At 44.0% G+C, this 19,333-nt stretch overlaps 1 protein-coding gene across 1 annotated transcript in view; it reads right to left on the reverse strand.

The window, feature by feature from the left end:
* The window catches only part of CCNDBP1 (cyclin D1 binding protein 1), a 120,043-nt gene that overhangs the window by 11,836 nt on the left and 88,874 nt on the right, over positions 1-19,333 (reverse strand). Inside the window, exons 5-10 of the mRNA XM_078651883.1 lie at positions 18,575-18,671; positions 8,129-8,202; positions 7,709-7,785; positions 7,005-7,258; positions 6,469-6,529; positions 2,132-2,178 (exon numbers count right to left, since the gene is read on the reverse strand). Coding sequence (XP_078508009.1) covers positions 2,132-2,178; positions 6,469-6,529; positions 7,005-7,258; positions 7,709-7,785; positions 8,129-8,202; positions 18,575-18,671 — 610 coding nt within the window. The remainder of the gene's footprint in view (positions 1-2,131; positions 2,179-6,468; positions 6,530-7,004; positions 7,259-7,708; positions 7,786-8,128; positions 8,203-18,574; positions 18,672-19,333) is intronic.

Here is a 19,333-nt window from a genome sequence, read left to right on the forward strand (position 1 = left end):
CAGGGTGAGACAAAAACTAAAAGACAACAACCCCATGGACCAATGATTAGACCAACGCCAAATGGTGATCAGGAGCGGGGGCGGAGAACAATAAACCAGGCACTCGCAATACCTCAATCTAGTGATTAACTTCAGCAACCATCAACTTAGTGCCATGGACATGCAAGTCTTAGAAAAGGGACCAGGCTTTGTCCCAAGACTCAATATGTTAGATGTGAATTGGCCCTACCATTTGGCCTTAAAATCAGACTTTGGGCATTTGTTAAGGAGAACCCTTCTACGGAATCAGGACTGGTGAACACAGCACTAAGAACAAACCCCTTTTTTCAATTAACTGCACATGCGGTACCAAATGAGGTGACCGGTTTTGAGTAAGCAGACATTACAGGTCCTTCAACAGCAACGGAAAATCAACATCTGAAGGCACAAACACCACAAGAAGCATTCTTCTCAGTCTCTTGCAACATGCTGCTAGGTACAAGGATGGTGCATTAAGTGTCTTTGTTTGTCATGTTGGTTATTCAAGACAAGGATTAGCTTTCGTACAGGAGAAAGATAAGTTTATAGGTTTCGATGCGGATAACTGGAAACCATGGATCACTTACTATTCGGGCCTGTGCAAATTTTTAAGTAGGATGCCAATTTATTCTGTTCAGCCTAAGGAATACATTAGCTGATTAATGGGTTTCCCCAAAGGTTGCAAGTACATGTACCAGTCCTGGGTTTACTACTGCTTCTACAGTACTGTCTAGGGACAAAGCTCTGCCATGAGCTGGGGACCCGGACATTTCCAGACACTTACCTAAATACACACATAATGGTTAAAGCTCACTTAAGAGACCTCATTTGTTAATAACTATTGTCTCCACAGCTTGTTGAGATTTACTCTTTGATATATATATATATATATATATATCCATCCACAATTCGCCACGCAGGGAGCCCACGACCTTGGCAGGGCGGCCAGTGCTGCTGGTGCGGGGCTTCCAGCATTAAGATTCACACGATCCCTCCTTCACGCTGGAAAAAGGTGCACCGACTCTGGCTGAGTTGCATTCAAATTCGTTTATTCGTGAAAATGAACAGGGGCAGGAAGCTCACAGTCCCAACGTTTCTGCTCCGTAGAGCCTTGATCACGGGAAAAAGTCTTTGCATTTTGAATTGCCCACGTGTTCCTTTTTAAAGCGCAGGCCGTATTCTTTTTGCATATACACACATATACACATACATACACACACACGTCATTTGTATAAGGTTTGACTGGTTGTTAAACAGCACCCACTCTTCTGGGTAATGTTAGAGTTCTGCTGCTCCCCAGGTAGGCTTGCAGTCTACAAATATACTACTAATACATGCTTGCATCCTTGCCACTTTTTGTGCACCGTAAGACATGGCTGTATTATACCCGCTGGGACATTATCTTTTGGGGTTGTATCATTAAAATTCGTTCACATGATGACTTTATAAAAAAAAACATTTGCCCATTATTATTTATATGCTATATACTGCATGCAACCTGAATGTCAGTCCTAATGACAAGATTCCGTTTAGTCATCAGCCTAAACTAATTCTAACCCACATGCCAACACTAATATCAACTCTACTTCACCCTAACCCTGACTTTTTCACCTTAACTTTAAACCTAACTTTCATCCTAACCTTAACTAGAATACTAATCAAACCTGCCTAGTCTTTATCGACTAGATGTCCATTATGACTGTTCACTCACTAACTGCTTTGAATACCATTAGGTCAGAAGTACATTTAGTCCAAACCAAACAATTCAAATTTATCGCAGATTGCTAGCGAAGCCTATTTTCTACCAATGGTAAAAGCTTCATCTGCTTTAAACACAGTTTTAAAGAGGAGGACTTCATTACAAAGAACACCAACTGCTGCACATTGTATAGAGGATACCGCTACAAGACTGAGATTCCTGTACTTTCAACATTGTGCAGGGACAGACTCCAACTCGGGAATTAAAACCGCTTCCTCCACACTCCACTGACGAGAAGAGCATAGCAACATCTTTGCCATTGATGAATATTTCGTTATTCAAAAAAGTTACATTCAAAATGTGCTTAGCAATGTTTAGGTGCTGTAGAATAAACATCTGCAGCATGGTACTCACTTTGTGATTTCCAAGAATTTCTTTAACACGGACGCCACTTTGGCAGCCTAAAAACAAAGAAACGAATGTCAATGTTCGGATGGAGTTTGAATCAGTAAGTTTGTGGCATTCAGTAAATGTAGGGGATGGTACTCTGAGGCCCTTCACAAAATTATTGGATTTGCACTAAGACTACCAAAATATTGCAGTGAGTTCTGTAGAGGTTCACTTAAATGAATATTTCTGGGGATGTGTCAATAGAGGGGGTTGGAAGTAGGTTGGGTGTTGGAAGGTAGGGCATGGTGACAGATTTATAAACAATAGTGCTGATGGCGAACAGGAAAGAAAAAAAGGATACAGAATGCAAAACTGACTCCAAAAGCGCACAATGGCAACACCTTTGCCAAAAGTACCAATTCATTTGAAAGAGGGTAGGAAATCCTGCTTATGTAATGGCTAATGTATTATGCTTCTGTCTCGTAAATCTCCCTTCTCAGTGATGTAGCAGAGTTCTAAGCAAACTAGCATACGCAAGACTGCGCTAGGACAAGAAAAAAAGTCACTTAGGGTTGAGTATGAAATAGTAAGTATGCTATTAGCAGAGTGTGCTTAAAACCTAACCATATCACATGATCCATAACTGTAAACATGTAGACTGTTCTGGCCAGATCAGTAAATGAGTGAGAAACACTAGGGTGGGGAATAGATGGTGGAGGCATGTTGAAGGACAGGAAAGTCCTGTAAACTATGATCACAAGGTGAGTAACTTCTTGTGGACAGGTATGATTACATTGCAGGAAGCTTTTCAAAATGTCAGAATTTCTCAAGTTAAGTTTGTGGAAGGTCAGCTGTAGAGACAAAGTTCAAAGGCGGGGAAAGAAAAAAAAAAGTTAATGTGTACTGTATAGAAAAAGAGCAGAGTGGGTAAGCAGTGTCTCCCCAATGGTTGTAGAATATGATTAACCAATATTGGGGTATACAAATCAGTTCATATCAAATAGCTTGTGAATAAGATTTGGTTAAAGAACTTGTATAGGAAAGTGCCCCTTTTTGACATGGTCACCCTAACCTTTAGCCTGGTAACTGGTGTGATTTCGACTGGAAGTGCACTGGGTTCCTGCTAACCAGTTCCTGAGAGCTAGAGCTTTTGTACAATGGTTTCCCCCAATTGGCAAAACCTTTAGCACCCTTTGTAAGTCCCTAATAAATGGTACCCCTGGTACCTAGGGTCTCGGGTACTAAAGAGGGTCCCTAAGAGCAGCAGCACGAATTGTGTCACCCTAAGGGACCCCTCACCAAGTACATACAATGCTGCCATTGCAGGCTGAGTGTCTTGGTGCAGACAAAAGTGAAAACACAACATGTCACACATCCCTGTGCGCCCATGTCCCCTACCACTGCATGCCATATTTGTAAGTAACCCCTACAGCAGGCCTGACAGCCCTAAGGCAGCTGCTGAATATTACGAGTGAGGGCATACCTGCATGAGCAGATATGCCCCCTGTGCTGGTCAGTTCTATTACTGCCAGTAAATCTGACCAGGAAAGCCATTTTAAATCATGCGCTGGACACTGGTGAAAATGAGTTCCCCAGCCACATGATGGCTTCACTGAAGATGGGCATGTTTGGTATCAAACATCTTGTATTGGTGAAACCACACTGATTCCAGTGTTGGATTGATCAATACGTACACCCAGAGGGCACCTTAGAGGTGCTCCTTGAAAACATACCAGCCTCTGGTGTGGCTGCTGACTGGCCTCTGCCAGCCTGCCGCCAGAGATGCTGTTCTGACCTCCTAGGATGAGGCCCTTGTGCTCTACGAGGCCCAGAACAAAAGCCTGTCCAGGAAAAGGGTGTCACACCCCCTCCCACAGGATGGCCTACTGATTAGCTAGGCTGGCAAGCCTCAAAGAGCCTCAGCCTTTGAAATGCAATTCTGGCTTCCCTCAGACGAGAGGAAGCCAAAACCCTCTGTCCAGAGACCCCTTAGCACCTCGCCAGGTTGAAAAATTAGCTAGTCAGGTAGGTGTGCCACCCCCAGGCTAGTACTACCCCCAAGGTGAACTACACTGAGCTGGCCACCATTTTTCGGAAGTAGCCATCTTTGCAATAGAGTACTTAGGAATTCTAGGACAGGGTTATGCCCACTTCCCACAGAAAGTGGTCATGTACAGGGTGTAGTGAACCCATGGGTCAGTAGCTCATTGGCTACTACCCTACAACACTCCCTGAACACCCCTAAATTTAGCATTTAGGGCAGCCCCTGGCACCAGAAGAGCAGATCCTAACGCCCTAAGAAGAGAAAGGACACCGAAGAGCAGCAAAAGCAAAGAGAAGAGAACAGGCAGCTGACCTGGTACCAGACCTGCCAGCCTCTCTGCATCACTCATCGAAAAAGTCAACTCGTCCTGCAGCTGTGGACTCCAGAAACTTTGGAGGACTGCCTGCCTTCGATAAAGACCCAAGAGCTCCGTGGGACAGCGGAACTGATCCCTGCATCTTTCAGCAACTCCAAAAAGGTGCACCCTGCGCCCAGCAGCCTTCCTGCCGCTGCTGGTGTAATGTTGGTGCTACCTTGGACCTTGCCCACTACTCACCATAACTCCTGCAGATTGGTCCTGTAAAGCGCTCTATTATACCCATTTGTAAAACTTGTTCTTCCTTTCCACAACTTAAAAATTGCTCGGAGTACACTTTCTGAACTGAAAAGAATTCCTATTTAGAAATGTACTTACTGAACGATTTTCTTCTGATGCCCGAACATATATAAAGATAGTTGCTAATTTTAGAAATTAGTGTGGATCTCCTTCTTGACTCATGTATCTCATTTATTGACTATTTCAGCAAAAGTGCTTCCGATGGTGGCTTCCTTGACATTTTTCTTTTACTGATTTTTCCCCAAAACCACAACCAAACTCACAGAGTGAGGGTTGGGTTCTGATATGCAGCGAATTCTTTTCCCTCAGGACCAGTGTTGATTTTTCTAGCCCTGGTAATGAAAATATGAATTGACTGAACGGTCCCACATATGATGGACCTCCTGAGGCATGAAAAGTGATGGCCCAGTTACAGAAGGGCCCCACAAGACCCCAACAGTGTTCAAACAGCAGTTCCACACCTCCACAAATAAGGAGGAACTTTGAGCTTGTTCAGGTGGGAGCTTCCCCTCCACCAATTTGAGCCAGAGCTCCCACTTCACCAAACCCTACCTTAGGCCCTACATTTCTATCAATGCAGCATATGGTGGATTCTGACGAGCAACTGCGTCCACACTCTGCACTATGGGAAGTAAAATGCTGAACTTAACAGACAAGCAGTTTTCAGAGTTCAGATAAAGCATATCTAGAGAGATCACCTTCTCCCCTAGTAAAGTGAGCCCCACTTCCTTGCCAGCTGCTCACCAGAAGCTGTAATGTCTACATTTCAAAGGGCAAGGCAACACCAAAACTGAACTTGGGAGACATCCATTATGATGAATATATGAAGGTTAACAGACTGGGTGCAAAGCCGTTTCAGCTATCTTTTAGTATTCACAGAGCCAGCCTGGAGGAGAGCAGGGCCGAGATACAGCTCAGTGCTTTACCCAAGTTAATTGTTCATTTGCCAAGAGGAAATTGGCATCTGTATTTCACGGATTCTAAATCTGGGCTGAAAAACAAAGTACACAGACAAGACAGTGGTTATGCAGATTTAGAAATGCATTGGGCTAGTCTTGGTGGCCAATATCCTTTTGAGAAAGGAAGGCCATGCAAGAGTTTGTGTTGTTATATGTTCTTTGATAACCTGAAGCCCAAAGGCAAGAGGGAAAACTTTGTCTAGGTAATCGAGAACCCCCAGTCATGAATTGCTTTCAGAATAATCTGTAGCCAAAAGAAACAAGTTGTGGCACTAAATGAAGTGAGACGACCTTGACATTGTTACACTACAAAACAAGTCACCCCTTGGGAAGGAAATGAGTGCACACATATTCCATGGTCTCTATGATGCATCTGTGGTGAGGCGCACTGGATTCAAAGCTAGAAAAGATGAACGCGGCCAGAAAGTAGGTCAGATGAGAGCTAGTGATTTGACCTGTATGGTAACAATCTGACAGCGGCCAAGTTAAAATATGTCTAAGCTGCTGACCTTGACAACAAGCCCAGTATTGGACCCAACCTCAGCTTGCCGAGTCCAAACAGAATCAATGACTTAACTTAAGGTCTTGAATCAGCTGCAGTGAGGGAAAAAGGGGAAGAAGAGGACAGCAGAGGGAGAGTATGCGTAGGTTTTGCTTTTGCAAGCATTTGTAACGTGGTGAAGTAGTTTCCTTTCACTGATTGGTTCTTTCAAGTAATGTTTATTGAAGAACGAGTACTTACATTCAGACGCACAGGTAGATGGTTCATGGGAGGGTACATGCTCAGGGCCAGCTCATCAACGCTTAAGACAAGGGGAGAAGGATAGAAAACAAAAGTAAAATGCAGAAAAACAACTCATTACCAAGCAGTGAAAATTAACAAGTAGAAGAGTAATTGTGAATCAACTCCTCAGTGGAGGCAATTTGCCAAAGATACTAACAAATGACAAATTAGATGTGCATCATTCTATGTAGGCGAATCTTAACTCAGCTGTGGCATCCCAATTCCTTATCAAAGCAATGCAGACCAGTTTGCCCCTCATGGAAAGTAGGCAGATGAACAATGGATCTAAATGACCAACCTCTCCTATCTCAAGTGAAGACGCAAAAGTTATACCCTCTTTCTAGAAAGGTATCTGCCCGGTAACATCCACCTGCAATCAGTCAGGCACCTAGCATTTACTACACATTAACTCTCGCTCTACCAAGGCAGAGACTGCAAAACTAACACCCCATCTTACGCACAGTCCTACACCAATAGAAACCCGAAATATTTACCTGGGGCTTATCTCATTTGCAATATCTGCAAGGTCGTCCAACTGAGCCACGTGTTCTTGGGTGTCTGCCTTGCCCTGGCCCTTGAGTGCTGTAATCGCTTTCTTTAGACATGCTTTAGAGGCCTTCATCAGTCCCATACAGGGCGCATGGATTTGTCGATCTGCCTCAGACCAGTAAGTGTCCCGATTGCCCCAAACTCCCAACTCTTCATCTTCTAAAATATCCGCAAAGGGATCTGTATCATCGTCCAGAGCCTAAAGAGAAAAGTGAAGTCAAAGTAAAGGACAGACTGATAAGAAGAAAGCAGAGATGCTCTATTCGGGTGTGTCTGAGGATGAAGAGACAGAATGTAGGTAGGCCTGGTGACAAAAGACCAAAACAGCTATAGAGGAAATAAGGAATTCCAAAAAAGGTAAGCGATGGAAAAAGAGGAAGCAAACTGTAAAATTATCAAACATGTACACCCATAAAACAGGCAGAAACACAATAAAATAAACTTTAGATCATTAAAATGTCGCAAGAGGTTTTAAAAAAAACAGACGAGGGTTGGAGGGGTTAACTATGGGCATGAACCGCGCAAAGAAAAAATGTCTCCTTACTTGGGTGCTGAAAGAGAAAAACAGAGGTGTATTACCTGGGGCAAAGCTCTGTCTCTAGCCCCAGAGGTCCAAAGAAGCCATCAAGAAAATGAAATGCGGATTCACCTGTTCCATCTCTTCTAGCGCATCCTTCACAATCCCAAGATACGAACTGAGTACTGCCAGCACTGCTGCTTGATTATCTAGAGAAAGGGAGACAGATGTGAAACAGAGCATGCCAAAATAACGTGTTAATACCAGTATAACTGCCCTTCGCCCCGCAACCCTCCTAGGAGTTCATTAGAAGCACAGTCCATACATACACAATTCTGGCTGGCATTTATAGTCTAGAATCATTAGTTGATTCAATGCTTGATTTTCGAGAACCTAAACATTCCAGATTGCAGTATATTACATGGCTTGCATCTGTCTGGTGTATGTTTGAAGATATAATCTAGCACTACATTACCTGCTCAGGGTACTTCTAAAACAGGAATGTTTGCATATAATATAAGAAGTCACATAGAATTCGGTCCTGGATCATACCTCTAGGTAGATTGATCACCAACTCACACGCCTCCCACACTCCACCAGTAGACATCAGCTGCTCCCGAGAAATACTGAAAGAAAGTTTTAAAAAAAGCACACTACAGTTAGCCTGTGGATGCTTACCTGCATGAGGTATAAGGATGGCAGAACATATAATTTCAATGTTAAGTCATAGTGGAAATGTACTAGCATTGCTGGCTCTCGCTGCCTTCTGGAAGCCAGTCTGCGACATGGTGGGTAGTCACTGACATAAACTACCCTTGTATTTTCAAGTCCAAAGTTTGGATTGATTCAAACACGTAAAGACAGATAAAATGGAGAATAGATTTTCTGATTTGGTGTGGGTTCTGGCTAAGAAGCCAATACACATGGAGTGGAAGTCATCGCAAGCCTCACACCTCGATGCCTGAACCATAGAGCTGCTTAAATGGGCGGGGGACACTCTCCACGTTCTGCAGAGAAGGGGCAGTGGGTCTGTGGGCATGGATCTGTTGAATACCATGGTGTAACCCTAGAAGTCAAAAGAGGACACCCAGCCCCCGTAGACATCTCTGTGCATGCAGACTGTTATTTGCGCGGGAGACTTTACTGCTAACCTTTCTATATGTTGAGATAGTTGTCTCACTGGCTAAAAGAAGCTCGCCCCTAGAGTTGTTGGTGCAGATCATGACAAGCATTACCGTCCTACAAAGTATGTATTCTTAAGTTCTGCTCTTCACTTAATCATATCTTTATTGTTGCTGCCTGGTCCTAACCACCAAGGGAAAAGGAGCTTCTTTTTTCTTTCCTTTTCATGTACGCTTGTGTTAATAAAGTATGTTAACCGTCTATAAACATGCTTATCATTAATGTTAGCATTGTTCCATTTCAAACTGGTTGTCATGTTTGCAATGTATAACCACAATAAACGGACATTAATATGTAGGTTGGTAGTTAAGCTATACAAGTGCAATAAAAAATTAAACTGATTTTTAAAAAAGCCCTAGAGGAATTACCTAAGGGAGACAAGTAAAGCTCCCATAAGTGGTCCACCAAAATCCATCAAAATCATGTGAACACACACCAAAATAAATGAGTGAAGATACTGCCAATGAACCAGAATATGTTTCCACAGGATTACATGTGTGTGTATTCACACAGGAGCAACACCAGTGTAGTGTAACAAGGAGAAGATCTATGGCTGCCAACACACCTTAAGACAGTTTAGGTAAAAAATATGCATCATCACTTAAGTTTAATATTGGCTACAAAGAACATATAAATCACAACAAGAATGCTCAATTCTACTAAGAAAAATAAATTTTCCTTGCCTAAAAGGTAAATGATTACTAACAAATGTTCAAACATGGGAAGTATAATACTCACTTAAAATTTTATAAAGAGCTCTTTTCTCATGTGTAAAACAGCAGCTTGCAAGGAGCGGATCCAAATTTCAACAATGAATAGTTGACGGCGTCCCCACCAGATATTACCACACAGAACAGAATGTCTGTTCAGTCAAGCCAGTTACGTAAATAATAAAACTAAAAATCAGAGCTGCAGAATTCTGCAGTTAACTGCATACTAAAATATACTACAGGCCCCTTAGGGCTTTAAGGCGTGCCTCAATCATGAGGATAGGAACATTATAGCAACATATATCCTCTTTAAGTTTGTTCAAATAGGCTTTTCATTATTATAAATGACTGTGTTTAGATGTCGATTTGATGGTGGGTGAAAAACTGTTGGGAAAGACCAAAAGATGCAGCGGGAGAAAAGAGATGAATTATAGATGTTTGTTTGATGACTATGAGACTCCGAACATTGTTGAAAGTTGAATCCTTACTGAGCTGTACTTCAAACCTGAACTAGACAGCCATCTTGAGTAGGGCATAATGTAAAGGGGCCAAGATGGCAGTGGATGCACTCCTACTGAGAGCACCGGATTCAATCTCATCTATTTAGCTTTAAATGCTTTTGTAGTGGAAGACACCCAAGGCGTGGACAGCATTTGTCTGCGTTTTTACAGGAATGTCAGTTATGTACCTACTAACTGTTCAGGAATAGGGTCATCCCACTCACATCAAGCAGGATGTGACAGTTAAGCAGGAACTGAAACTTTAATGTAAAAAGGATCTTCCTAGAATTACATATTCTGTCAGGTTCAAATTGGTCATCTCTGTCCATTCAAGTTAGCCTAATGTTTGCTCCTGGGAGCAAGTTCACACCTCATTCATTCTAATTACTTGCAGGCCAAATTGGGAGAGTCAAGTGCAGATTTAGCGTCTAGAGACTTCAAGCAGGGCAAAAGTAACTTTTAGAAAGTTACTTTCCTGTAATATGTAGAGAAAAATCGGACTTCCCTATTGAACTGGATTTTTAGTAACTATTAAAAACAGTTTGTTAATTTTTCTAGCTATTTCCATTCCCGAGATACAGAATTAGTATTTAATATGCCATCCAAGAGCTCTCCTGTGGAACTGTCAATACTGACACAGTGAAATAGCTTTATAGGGCTGGGCAATGTAAGGACATCTTAAACATTAATAGTTTACATGTCCTACATTTACATACCATGCACCCTGCTTTAGGGACGATAAGGCCTACTTTGGGGTGACGTATAAATATTTTAATTAAGGTTGGCCTGTCAAAAGGGGTCATTTTGGCAGGTCCAATGTTTGCTACAGTCTACTTGTGACATTTAACATACAAGCCCTAGGTACACTTTGGTACTATATACTAGGAAACTATAGGTATGTTAACTATGCCAATTAGGTGAATACCAATTTCATCATGTAGCAGGGGTAAAGAACAGAATTCTATAGCCAGAAAAATAGAGTTCAGCAGAGGCATAACAAAATCTGAGGAGACCCTGCAGAAAGGGCAAATTTTCAACATCTATCAATCAAATACTTGATATGAAACGCATTCCATCTTCTAGAACCATTCAGTAGCCCTGGAGAAGAGGTTACACCATCATTCCCAAGGTGGGCAAGCCACCAGAGAGATGTGAATCATACAGACCCATATCTCTGTTTAATATAGCGTTCAAAGTATTTGATGAGATCCCTGCTACCTATCTGCTGATGGTGACCGAGGTTTTAGTACACAAGGATCAATGTGGCTTTATGCAATGTAGATCAAGTATATACAGCAAATAAACATTGCGCTCATATTGGCAGGGAAACACAGGGTGCCACTGAAAAACCTGCTGATCGATTTTGAGAAAGCCTTTGATAGGATTGACTGGAATTAGTTCATTGCTTTGGTGGACTGTCTACAACTGGGAGGCAGAATTTTCTGCTATATACAGAGCCACTGTCACAGCTTTGGTGAATGGGTTCTCTTGTCGCCGCTACTATTTGCTACTGCTGGTAGGTCACTGGTTGCATTGATCAGATCAGACCCTATAATAGATTGCTTTGACTGGTCTCCAAAAGGAACAGATAAGGTTTCGTTCTATACAGACAGGGGCTTCCTGTAACAATTCCGAGATGCTCTTTTTGGGCGTATTGTGGTCGAGCAGCCTCAGGCTTATCAAGGAGGACTGTTATTGTTGCGTATACACAGTCAATAAATTATGCACAGATTGAATATGGAGATCCACACCAACTCAGAATAATAGCACAGCTTTTTTATATATTTTTAGACATCAAGAACTTAGTTATTGGGTAAGTACTTTTTAAAGAAGTTGTTTTCAAGAAAGCAGGTAAATACACTTGTATTGTCTCTAATGCAGTGATTATTTCCTATGGGGGAAAAACACACACACTGCATATGGATACTTAACAGCGAATTACAGGACCAATCTTCTGGAGTTAAAGTAAGTCTGGGGCATGGTCCAAGGCAGCATCAACAGGTCTCCTCAGTAGCTCTGGAGCCACTGGGTGCAGAGGTGATTTACGGCTTTGGGTGCCCCAATGGTTTCAATGGGAAAAAGAGGCTGCAAGCTGGGATTTGGGGAAAAGTCTGGTTGAACCCACAGGGGAACTCGGTCTTTGAGATACTCGGCTACATAGGGACACAGTCGGTCCACTTCTCCAGATGTAGGGCTTGGGTGCAGTGGTGTCTTTAGGAGTAAGGTCAGTGTTGCAGGAGACACTCGCAATTGAGGGGGCCTGCACAAAGAGGCTGCAGGAGGCGACTGAAAGTTCATTCTGGGCAAACCCATGGTGGGGTTCGACTCTGGACGGCCTCTGGACTCGTTGGTCCACTTCGACTCGGGCTGGGAGGCCCAAGAGAGCAGTGGCACTTTCCGGTGTCAGATTTTCATGTTTCAAAGTCCTCAAGGTTTTTTCTTGGGTGCCTGCAGGGAAGTAGCTCCACTACTCCATGGGAGATGCTAGTTGATACTTAAAGTGCTGGCAGTCTTCCCAGGCTTATGAAGGGGGAGCAGCTGGACGAGTCGTCTTTGGTGCAATTGTCGGGGACATCAGGCAGGCCCGCAGGGTTGACGCCAAGTCAGTTGCTGCTCCTCAGTTCTTGCTCTTCGCTGTTCTGTGCCCTCCTTCTCAGGTTGTCAAAATCTGCTTTCCTGGTTTCACAGGCTCTCCTAAATACTAGACTAAGGGGTGTTAAGGAGAGTAAAGGGTAGTAACCAACGGGCTACTTACCTTTGGGGTCACTACACACCCAATATGACCAATTCCTGGGGGAAGTGGGCATAACCCTGTCCTAGAGTTCCTAATTATCCAATCACCAAAATGGTGGAATGTTCCTAAAGGGGGCACATCAGGCAGCTCATCTTGGGGGAGTGACTGGCTTGGTAGTGCACCACGTGTCCCTTCATATCGAGATTCCGACCTATCCTAGTGTCAAATGAGCCCAGGGCCGGTAGACATGGTTTCTGCCCTCAGAGAGTATAGGCTCTCACCTGCAGGGCATCAGAAACCGGTTAGTGGTGGCAGGCTGGTCTAAGACACACAATTGATAGACGGAATGCAGAGCAAATCAAACATTCACCCCATTCAACAGATCTGGGTTAACTCCATTGTTCTTTTGCTCACCTTGCCACTCCAGTTTAGACCCAGTCGTATGCAAAGCAGTCTTGAGCCTGTTCCTCATGGGAACAGTCCAGCCCGAACTGCCAAGCGAGGTCCTTCCTGGACTAGAAACAAGCATCCTGGGACCGGTTTCGGGGTATTACCCCTAATCAGCCAGGGTAGCTGGAATCCAGTGGCACAGTGAGCCCGGGAACCACATCTGGGCACCAGTCAGCCAGCAGGCTAGAGGCTGATAGGTTTCAGGGGGCATTTCTATGGTGCCCTCTGGGTGCATGTATTAACAAATCCAGCACTGAAATCAGTCTGGATTTATTAATACACAGCGTTTGATACCAAACACCATAGATTTCACTTAAGCCATCATGTAGCTGGGGAACTTGCTTTTACCACGGTCAAGCACATGCACTTAAGATGGCTTCCCTGTTCACTTGTGATATCTAAGAAAGGACTCAGAAATCATAAGGACATATCTGCATGAGCAGAAATGCCCACAAATGTAGTATAGTGCACCCTGCCTTAGGGCTGCAAGGCCTGCTGTAGGGGGGTCTTACCTATACTGCATGCAGTGTCAGCAGGCATGGCACACAGGGATACGTGCCATGTTAGGTTTTCACTTCTCTCTGCACCAAGACACGCACCCTGCAATGGCGATTTGCAAGTTGCTGCAGAGGGGCCTTTAGGGTGGCACAATACATGCTGCAGCACTGGGGGGACCGTCTTTAGCCTCCTTGCCCTAGGTACCAGGGGTACCACTTACTAGGGACTTACAGAGGAAGCTAAAGGTATTGCCAAATGGGAGAACAATGGTACAGTTTAGAGAAAGAGACCTGGCACTGGGAACCTAGATAACAGGAACCCAGTGCATTTATGTCAAAATTGCAACCAATACCAGGCAAAAAGTGAAGGTCGCCATGTCAAAAAGGGGCACTTTCCTACACTCACAAAATATTCCTAAAAAAATACCTAGAAGGCTTTCAAACCTGACCTCATTGGTCTTTTCCTTCATGTGGAAGAACAGGGTACTCGGAGTAAGTATTGCTAAAAGTTGAAAATCTGATTGGAGCACAGCCTTGCTATTGCAGTCTTCCTTGCTTATTACCGTGCAGTGCATTGGATAGTGGTAATGAGTGGATCTACAACCCCAGATATGACCAGGCTTTTTAAATGGTGAGAAGATGGGTACTGGGACAACTGACCCTCTACACTTTCTGTAAGTGGGAGGGGGGGCATGCCATTGAGGGCACAGCCGGCAATTACAAAAATTGAATCAGCTTATGGCATTATAGATATCGGTTGGCAGATGAGAATGATACTTCAAACCTCATTATGTGTCGGAGCGATCATGCCCCAGTAGTGGCTTTAGAGGTATTTTCAGGCTAGGATATACTAAGGGTTTCAACACAGTGATAAGATCTCTGGTAGACTCGTTAAAACATTCAAACTATTCAAGAAATGCCTGGGCTACTCAAATCCCAATTTGTTTAGATTTCTACAGTTCAGACATTGACTGTCTGTGTACTGGACTGAAGGAAAACTCAGAATTCATCCCACTAAACAAGAAAGATTTTCCGACCAGATGATCTTGCAGACATAAAAAATGCTAGTAATACACATGCCAATTACGTTGCAGATTTTAGGTTAAGCTGGGAGGCAGATCTAGGCCCTACTCAGGTTATGAATTTGCAAGAAGCTTTAATGTCCCCAAGAGGAATAGGTGTATCAGCACATCATAGCCTTATTCAATTTAAAAACATACATTGTTCTATTACAGAGAGAAACTGACAGATGAGAAGGAAGTTGTCACCTACCATTCTGACATGCCGAACAGAGACAGGAGACTTTCCGCACTCAGTAAGGGGATGCCGGGCATCGCAGGGGTTATGGAATGGGGTGGCTGGATCTCTCCAGGAGATAACTCAACTTAAAATTGTGTTGTGGTAGGAAGCTGGCTCTTTATATAGTGGACCACCAAAACGAGGTACACTGTGTAAAGAATTAAGGCAAACCACAATTGGTTTACAGAGGCATACATGATAACCCAAATGCTCTCTTTTGTGGTGATGAGGTCAAGCACTCAGGCATATCAGATGGTAGTGCTAAGCATTTGTTATACTACATGTTTATATATTGTTATAAATGAGACACACTCAAGAACAAAATACGAGATTTAGAAAAATAAGTTGTATTCCTACATTCATTTTTATACCAAAAACTTCCTTCTCAAGTAACTACTTGTTTAAATATTGAATTTTGCAGGTAACTAAAACAGTTACTTAAATGCACCTTTATGCACAATGTTTTCCTATTGGGGAAAAGGAATACATAGCATACAGGTTATTTACAAACAGTTTCCGGGGTCTCCTCGGGACTTATGGTCGTAGGGGCCAAGGTTCAAAGTACTACCAGAAGTTGCTCGTTACATGTGCGGAGGCATCCGGATGCAGAGGTGATTGTCTGTTTGGTAACTGTGCATGCTATGCGAGGCAGAAAAAGGGGGCCACCCAGAAACAGGCTGCAGAAGGGGACTTGGGGACAAGTTCGGCAGCTCCCAACGGGGACCTCGGGTCACAAGCGTCCTGCGGACAAGAGAGCCCAGCTCGTTCGTCAGTACCCGAGCCACAGCGCTCGGGGCAGAGTGGAAAGGCCAGCTGGGTTCCATGCATCTTTGAGCCTTGCAGTCATCAGTCTTGCCGGTTGAGGTTGCAAAAATCAGGACTGCTGGGCCACTCTGCAAGTGGGTCTCTGTGGTGCTTATGTCCCTCGACGGCTGCTCAGTTTTGGTGATGGTGAGGAGTCCAGATTGGACCCTCATGAGCTGTGCTTGTTGCAAGGGGTAGGGTACCCTGGATACTGGTCCTGTGCAGCTCCACTTTGTCCTGGGGTCCGCTCCCTTGGTGAAGGAACAGATCTCACCTTCAGGAGCACAGGGTCCTCCTCCTGGGCGGAGGCTGCGTCAGGTTGGCAGAGGAGCGGCAACTTGGTAGACCGTACCAGACATTTCGGTACCTGCGGACCGGTAGGGAGTAGCTTATCTACTCCAAGGGAGAAGAGACCTAAGGCTTCCCCAGACAAGGGGACATGCCGCCCCCTGTCCCGGGCTCATTTGGCACCAGGACAGGCGGGAAAATTAGCAAGTCAGGAGGTGTCTTCCCCCTCTCGGGCTAGTATCACTCCTAAGGTGGGCTACCTGAAGTGGACATGACTTTTAAAATTCCACCATCTTAGTTTTGGATGAATTTGGCTTTCTGGGTAAGGGTTATGCCCACTTCCCACAGGAAGTGTTTATTTAGAGGGTGTAGACACCCTAAAGTTAAGTAGCCCATTGGCTACTACCTGTCACTCCCTGTAAGACTCCTAAATGGAGAATTTAGGTGGCACACCGGACACCAGGAACTCAGATTTAACTGATCAAGTAGAGAAGGACCCAGAGAGCCGCAAGAACTGAAGACTGCTGTGGACGTTTGGGCCAAACCATGCCTGCCACTCTAAGTCTCAACAATCAAGACCCAGCGACTCATCCTGCAACTTAACTCCTGCCAAGAACCCTGGTGGGCTGCCAGTACTTTGTAAATTGCCAGCAATTACCCTTGGAGTAGAGGAGTTACTCCCCTGCAGCTAGCAGGCACTGAAACGCAAAGTCCAGTACAAATGCTTAGCACCAGGGACAGAGGCGCATCACCCCAATGCCCGCAGAGGCAAATGAAAAATAAAATGTTCTTAATGCAGATAATTTTATTTGTCATCCTGAGGCCGAGTCGGGGGAGGGGGAATAGCACTGCAGGAGGGGAGGAGTGGTAGGTCCTGCACCCCTGCACATGAGGGTTTGGCCGGTCATCATAGGCTCGATAAACCCTTATGCGCACTGACATCTCTCCAACCTAGCTGTATCGCTAGATGAAGAGATCAGCAGGCACGGGCTCTGAGCTCCCAATAGAGCGCAAAACCAGTGTGCTGTGCCCAATCCCTACGCTGTGCATCGGGATTGGCTGTAGGGGAAGCTGGGAGCTTCATCCTGTGCGAAGAGGAAAATGCCAGGGAGCAGCACGGCGAGCGGATGACTGGCAGGGATTTTTTTTTTAATTATTATTATTATTATTATTATTTTAGCCCCTCACCCTCCCACCCCATCACATTTTTTTTACATCAGCAGCTACAGCTTAGCACTACCCTCTGATCAGCCTACCTTCTTGCCGACACTACCACAAAAGAAAGCATTTGGGATACCATGTGTGCCTCTGTAAACCAATCAGGGTTTGTCTGGACTCTTTACACCATGAACCTCTTTTTGGTCCACTATATAAAGAGCTAGCTTCCTACAGCATAGCACACAGGAGGTGTGCCATGTCATGTCTTCACTTTTCTCTGCACCAAGGCACGCAGCTTGCAATGGTAGTTTGCATGTAGGTGCTGATGGGTCCCTTAAGATGGCACAATGCATACTGCAGCCCTTGGGGATTCTCTTTAGCGTCCTTGGTACCAGCGGTACCATTTAAAATTGACTCATAAGGGGTGCCAAAAGTTATAGCCAATCGGGAACACAATTATACAGTTTTAGAGATAGAGCTGGCACTGGGGCCCTGGATAGCAAGAACCCAGTGCACCTCTGTCAAAATTTCATCAAATACCAGGCAGAAAGTGGGGGTGACCATGTCAAAAAGGGGCATTTTCCTACAGTTGTCACTTTGTGTTGCTCTGCTAAATATCCAAGATTGTTTAGTTGTTAATAAGTTCATGAAACTTATTTTGGGCCTGGGTTTGTTGACACAGTGAGTAAAACAGTGCATACAAAATAACTTTTATAGTTTACGGCAAAAATCCTCCATGGTTCGGCGCCTTGATGCCCTTTGGCTAAGTCGCGCGTTACAAGTCTTCATTCATTCATTCATTCATAAAGGGGAGCTGGCCCTTATGGTAAGTTAGAGCAAATGAGCTATGGTAACATCTTCAAAATATCAGTAAAGTCAAACTACAGACTCCCGAATCTAAGTAATAGTTTTGTGTTAGAAATTGAATGCTTGAAAGAAAAGCAGGAGGTAAGTGAGGCAAGTGGCCTTTAAAATAACATGGGGTTTGAGCAGTAACTCTGTAGCAAATAATTCAGAATGTGAAAGTTTATGCCTCCAGAGAAAGCTTTAGATATCGACTCTAGTGCTTTATGGACTTCAACAAACCTAACTCTGTTTTAGGTTTTCAGTTGTCTTTCATGTGATACAGGTGGATCCCTGTGGCTAAAACTGATGCTTCATGCAGCCACAATTAGCCCTATGAAGATAGCACTTTATGACTGCAGAGTGGTGAACGGTATTTATTTGCATCTAAACATCAATAATTTTGTGCAGCCTAAATATTGGACTGAGGTACTTGAAAATGTCAAATGGATGGGTGTGTTAAATGAAGCACAGGGGTCACAAATAAGCATTCAGTTGCACACAAGCATGAAAAGTCTACGCGATAGCCTCACCTCTCTAATCGCGTTTTGAGGATCACTTCTGTCAGCTGGATGGTTCCATCCACCACTTCTGCTGTGGCATCTCGCACAGTCTTGCGCAGAGTCATACCTTAACATAAAAAGAAACAATGATAGTTTCACAACAGAGTCCAGACAAACTTAATTCCTGTCAATATTTCACTTCATCCTGGGATTCTCCTGGAGCTTGAAGTGAATCCTCAGCCTTTACCCTCTAATTCTTTGCTCACTACTTTTTGATTGGGTGGTTGTAAGTGATGATAATGGCATGTTATGTTACTATCATTGGTATAGTGTCCGGGCACCTTTTATGGTCTTGGATTCTCATTCACCAACGTCAAGGCAGTCTGGTCTCTTTGTGAAGATCCAGCTGGCCAGTATATAGTTCATTCGTGGTTTGGATTCATTAACAGCATAAAAAATATGTGACAGATACCAGCAACCAAATATAGAGTGTTGAGAGTATGAATGCCATGGTCATAGCATCACTGGGGGGGTGTGTGGTGTTATATCTTCCCATTTTCTGATACATAGTTGGGTACCGGTGCTTTCGGTCAGGTATGGTGGGTTGTTTGTTGGATTTCATCAGGAATTTGTACATACACACAGACAGAAATGCACACACTCTTTCTCTCTCCCTCTCGGTTCTGAAAGGTCTCAAAAACGTTAGTTATTTTACAAAACATTTTGTTTTCTCTCTCTCAATACTCCTACCAATCCCCATTCCTCTCCCTTTTCACTCACCTTCAGGCT

This window comes from Lissotriton helveticus, chromosome 7 (genome assembly GCF_964261635.1).
Source record: "Lissotriton helveticus chromosome 7, aLisHel1.1, whole genome shotgun sequence".
Lineage (NCBI taxonomy): Eukaryota > Metazoa > Chordata > Amphibia > Caudata > Salamandridae > Lissotriton > Lissotriton helveticus.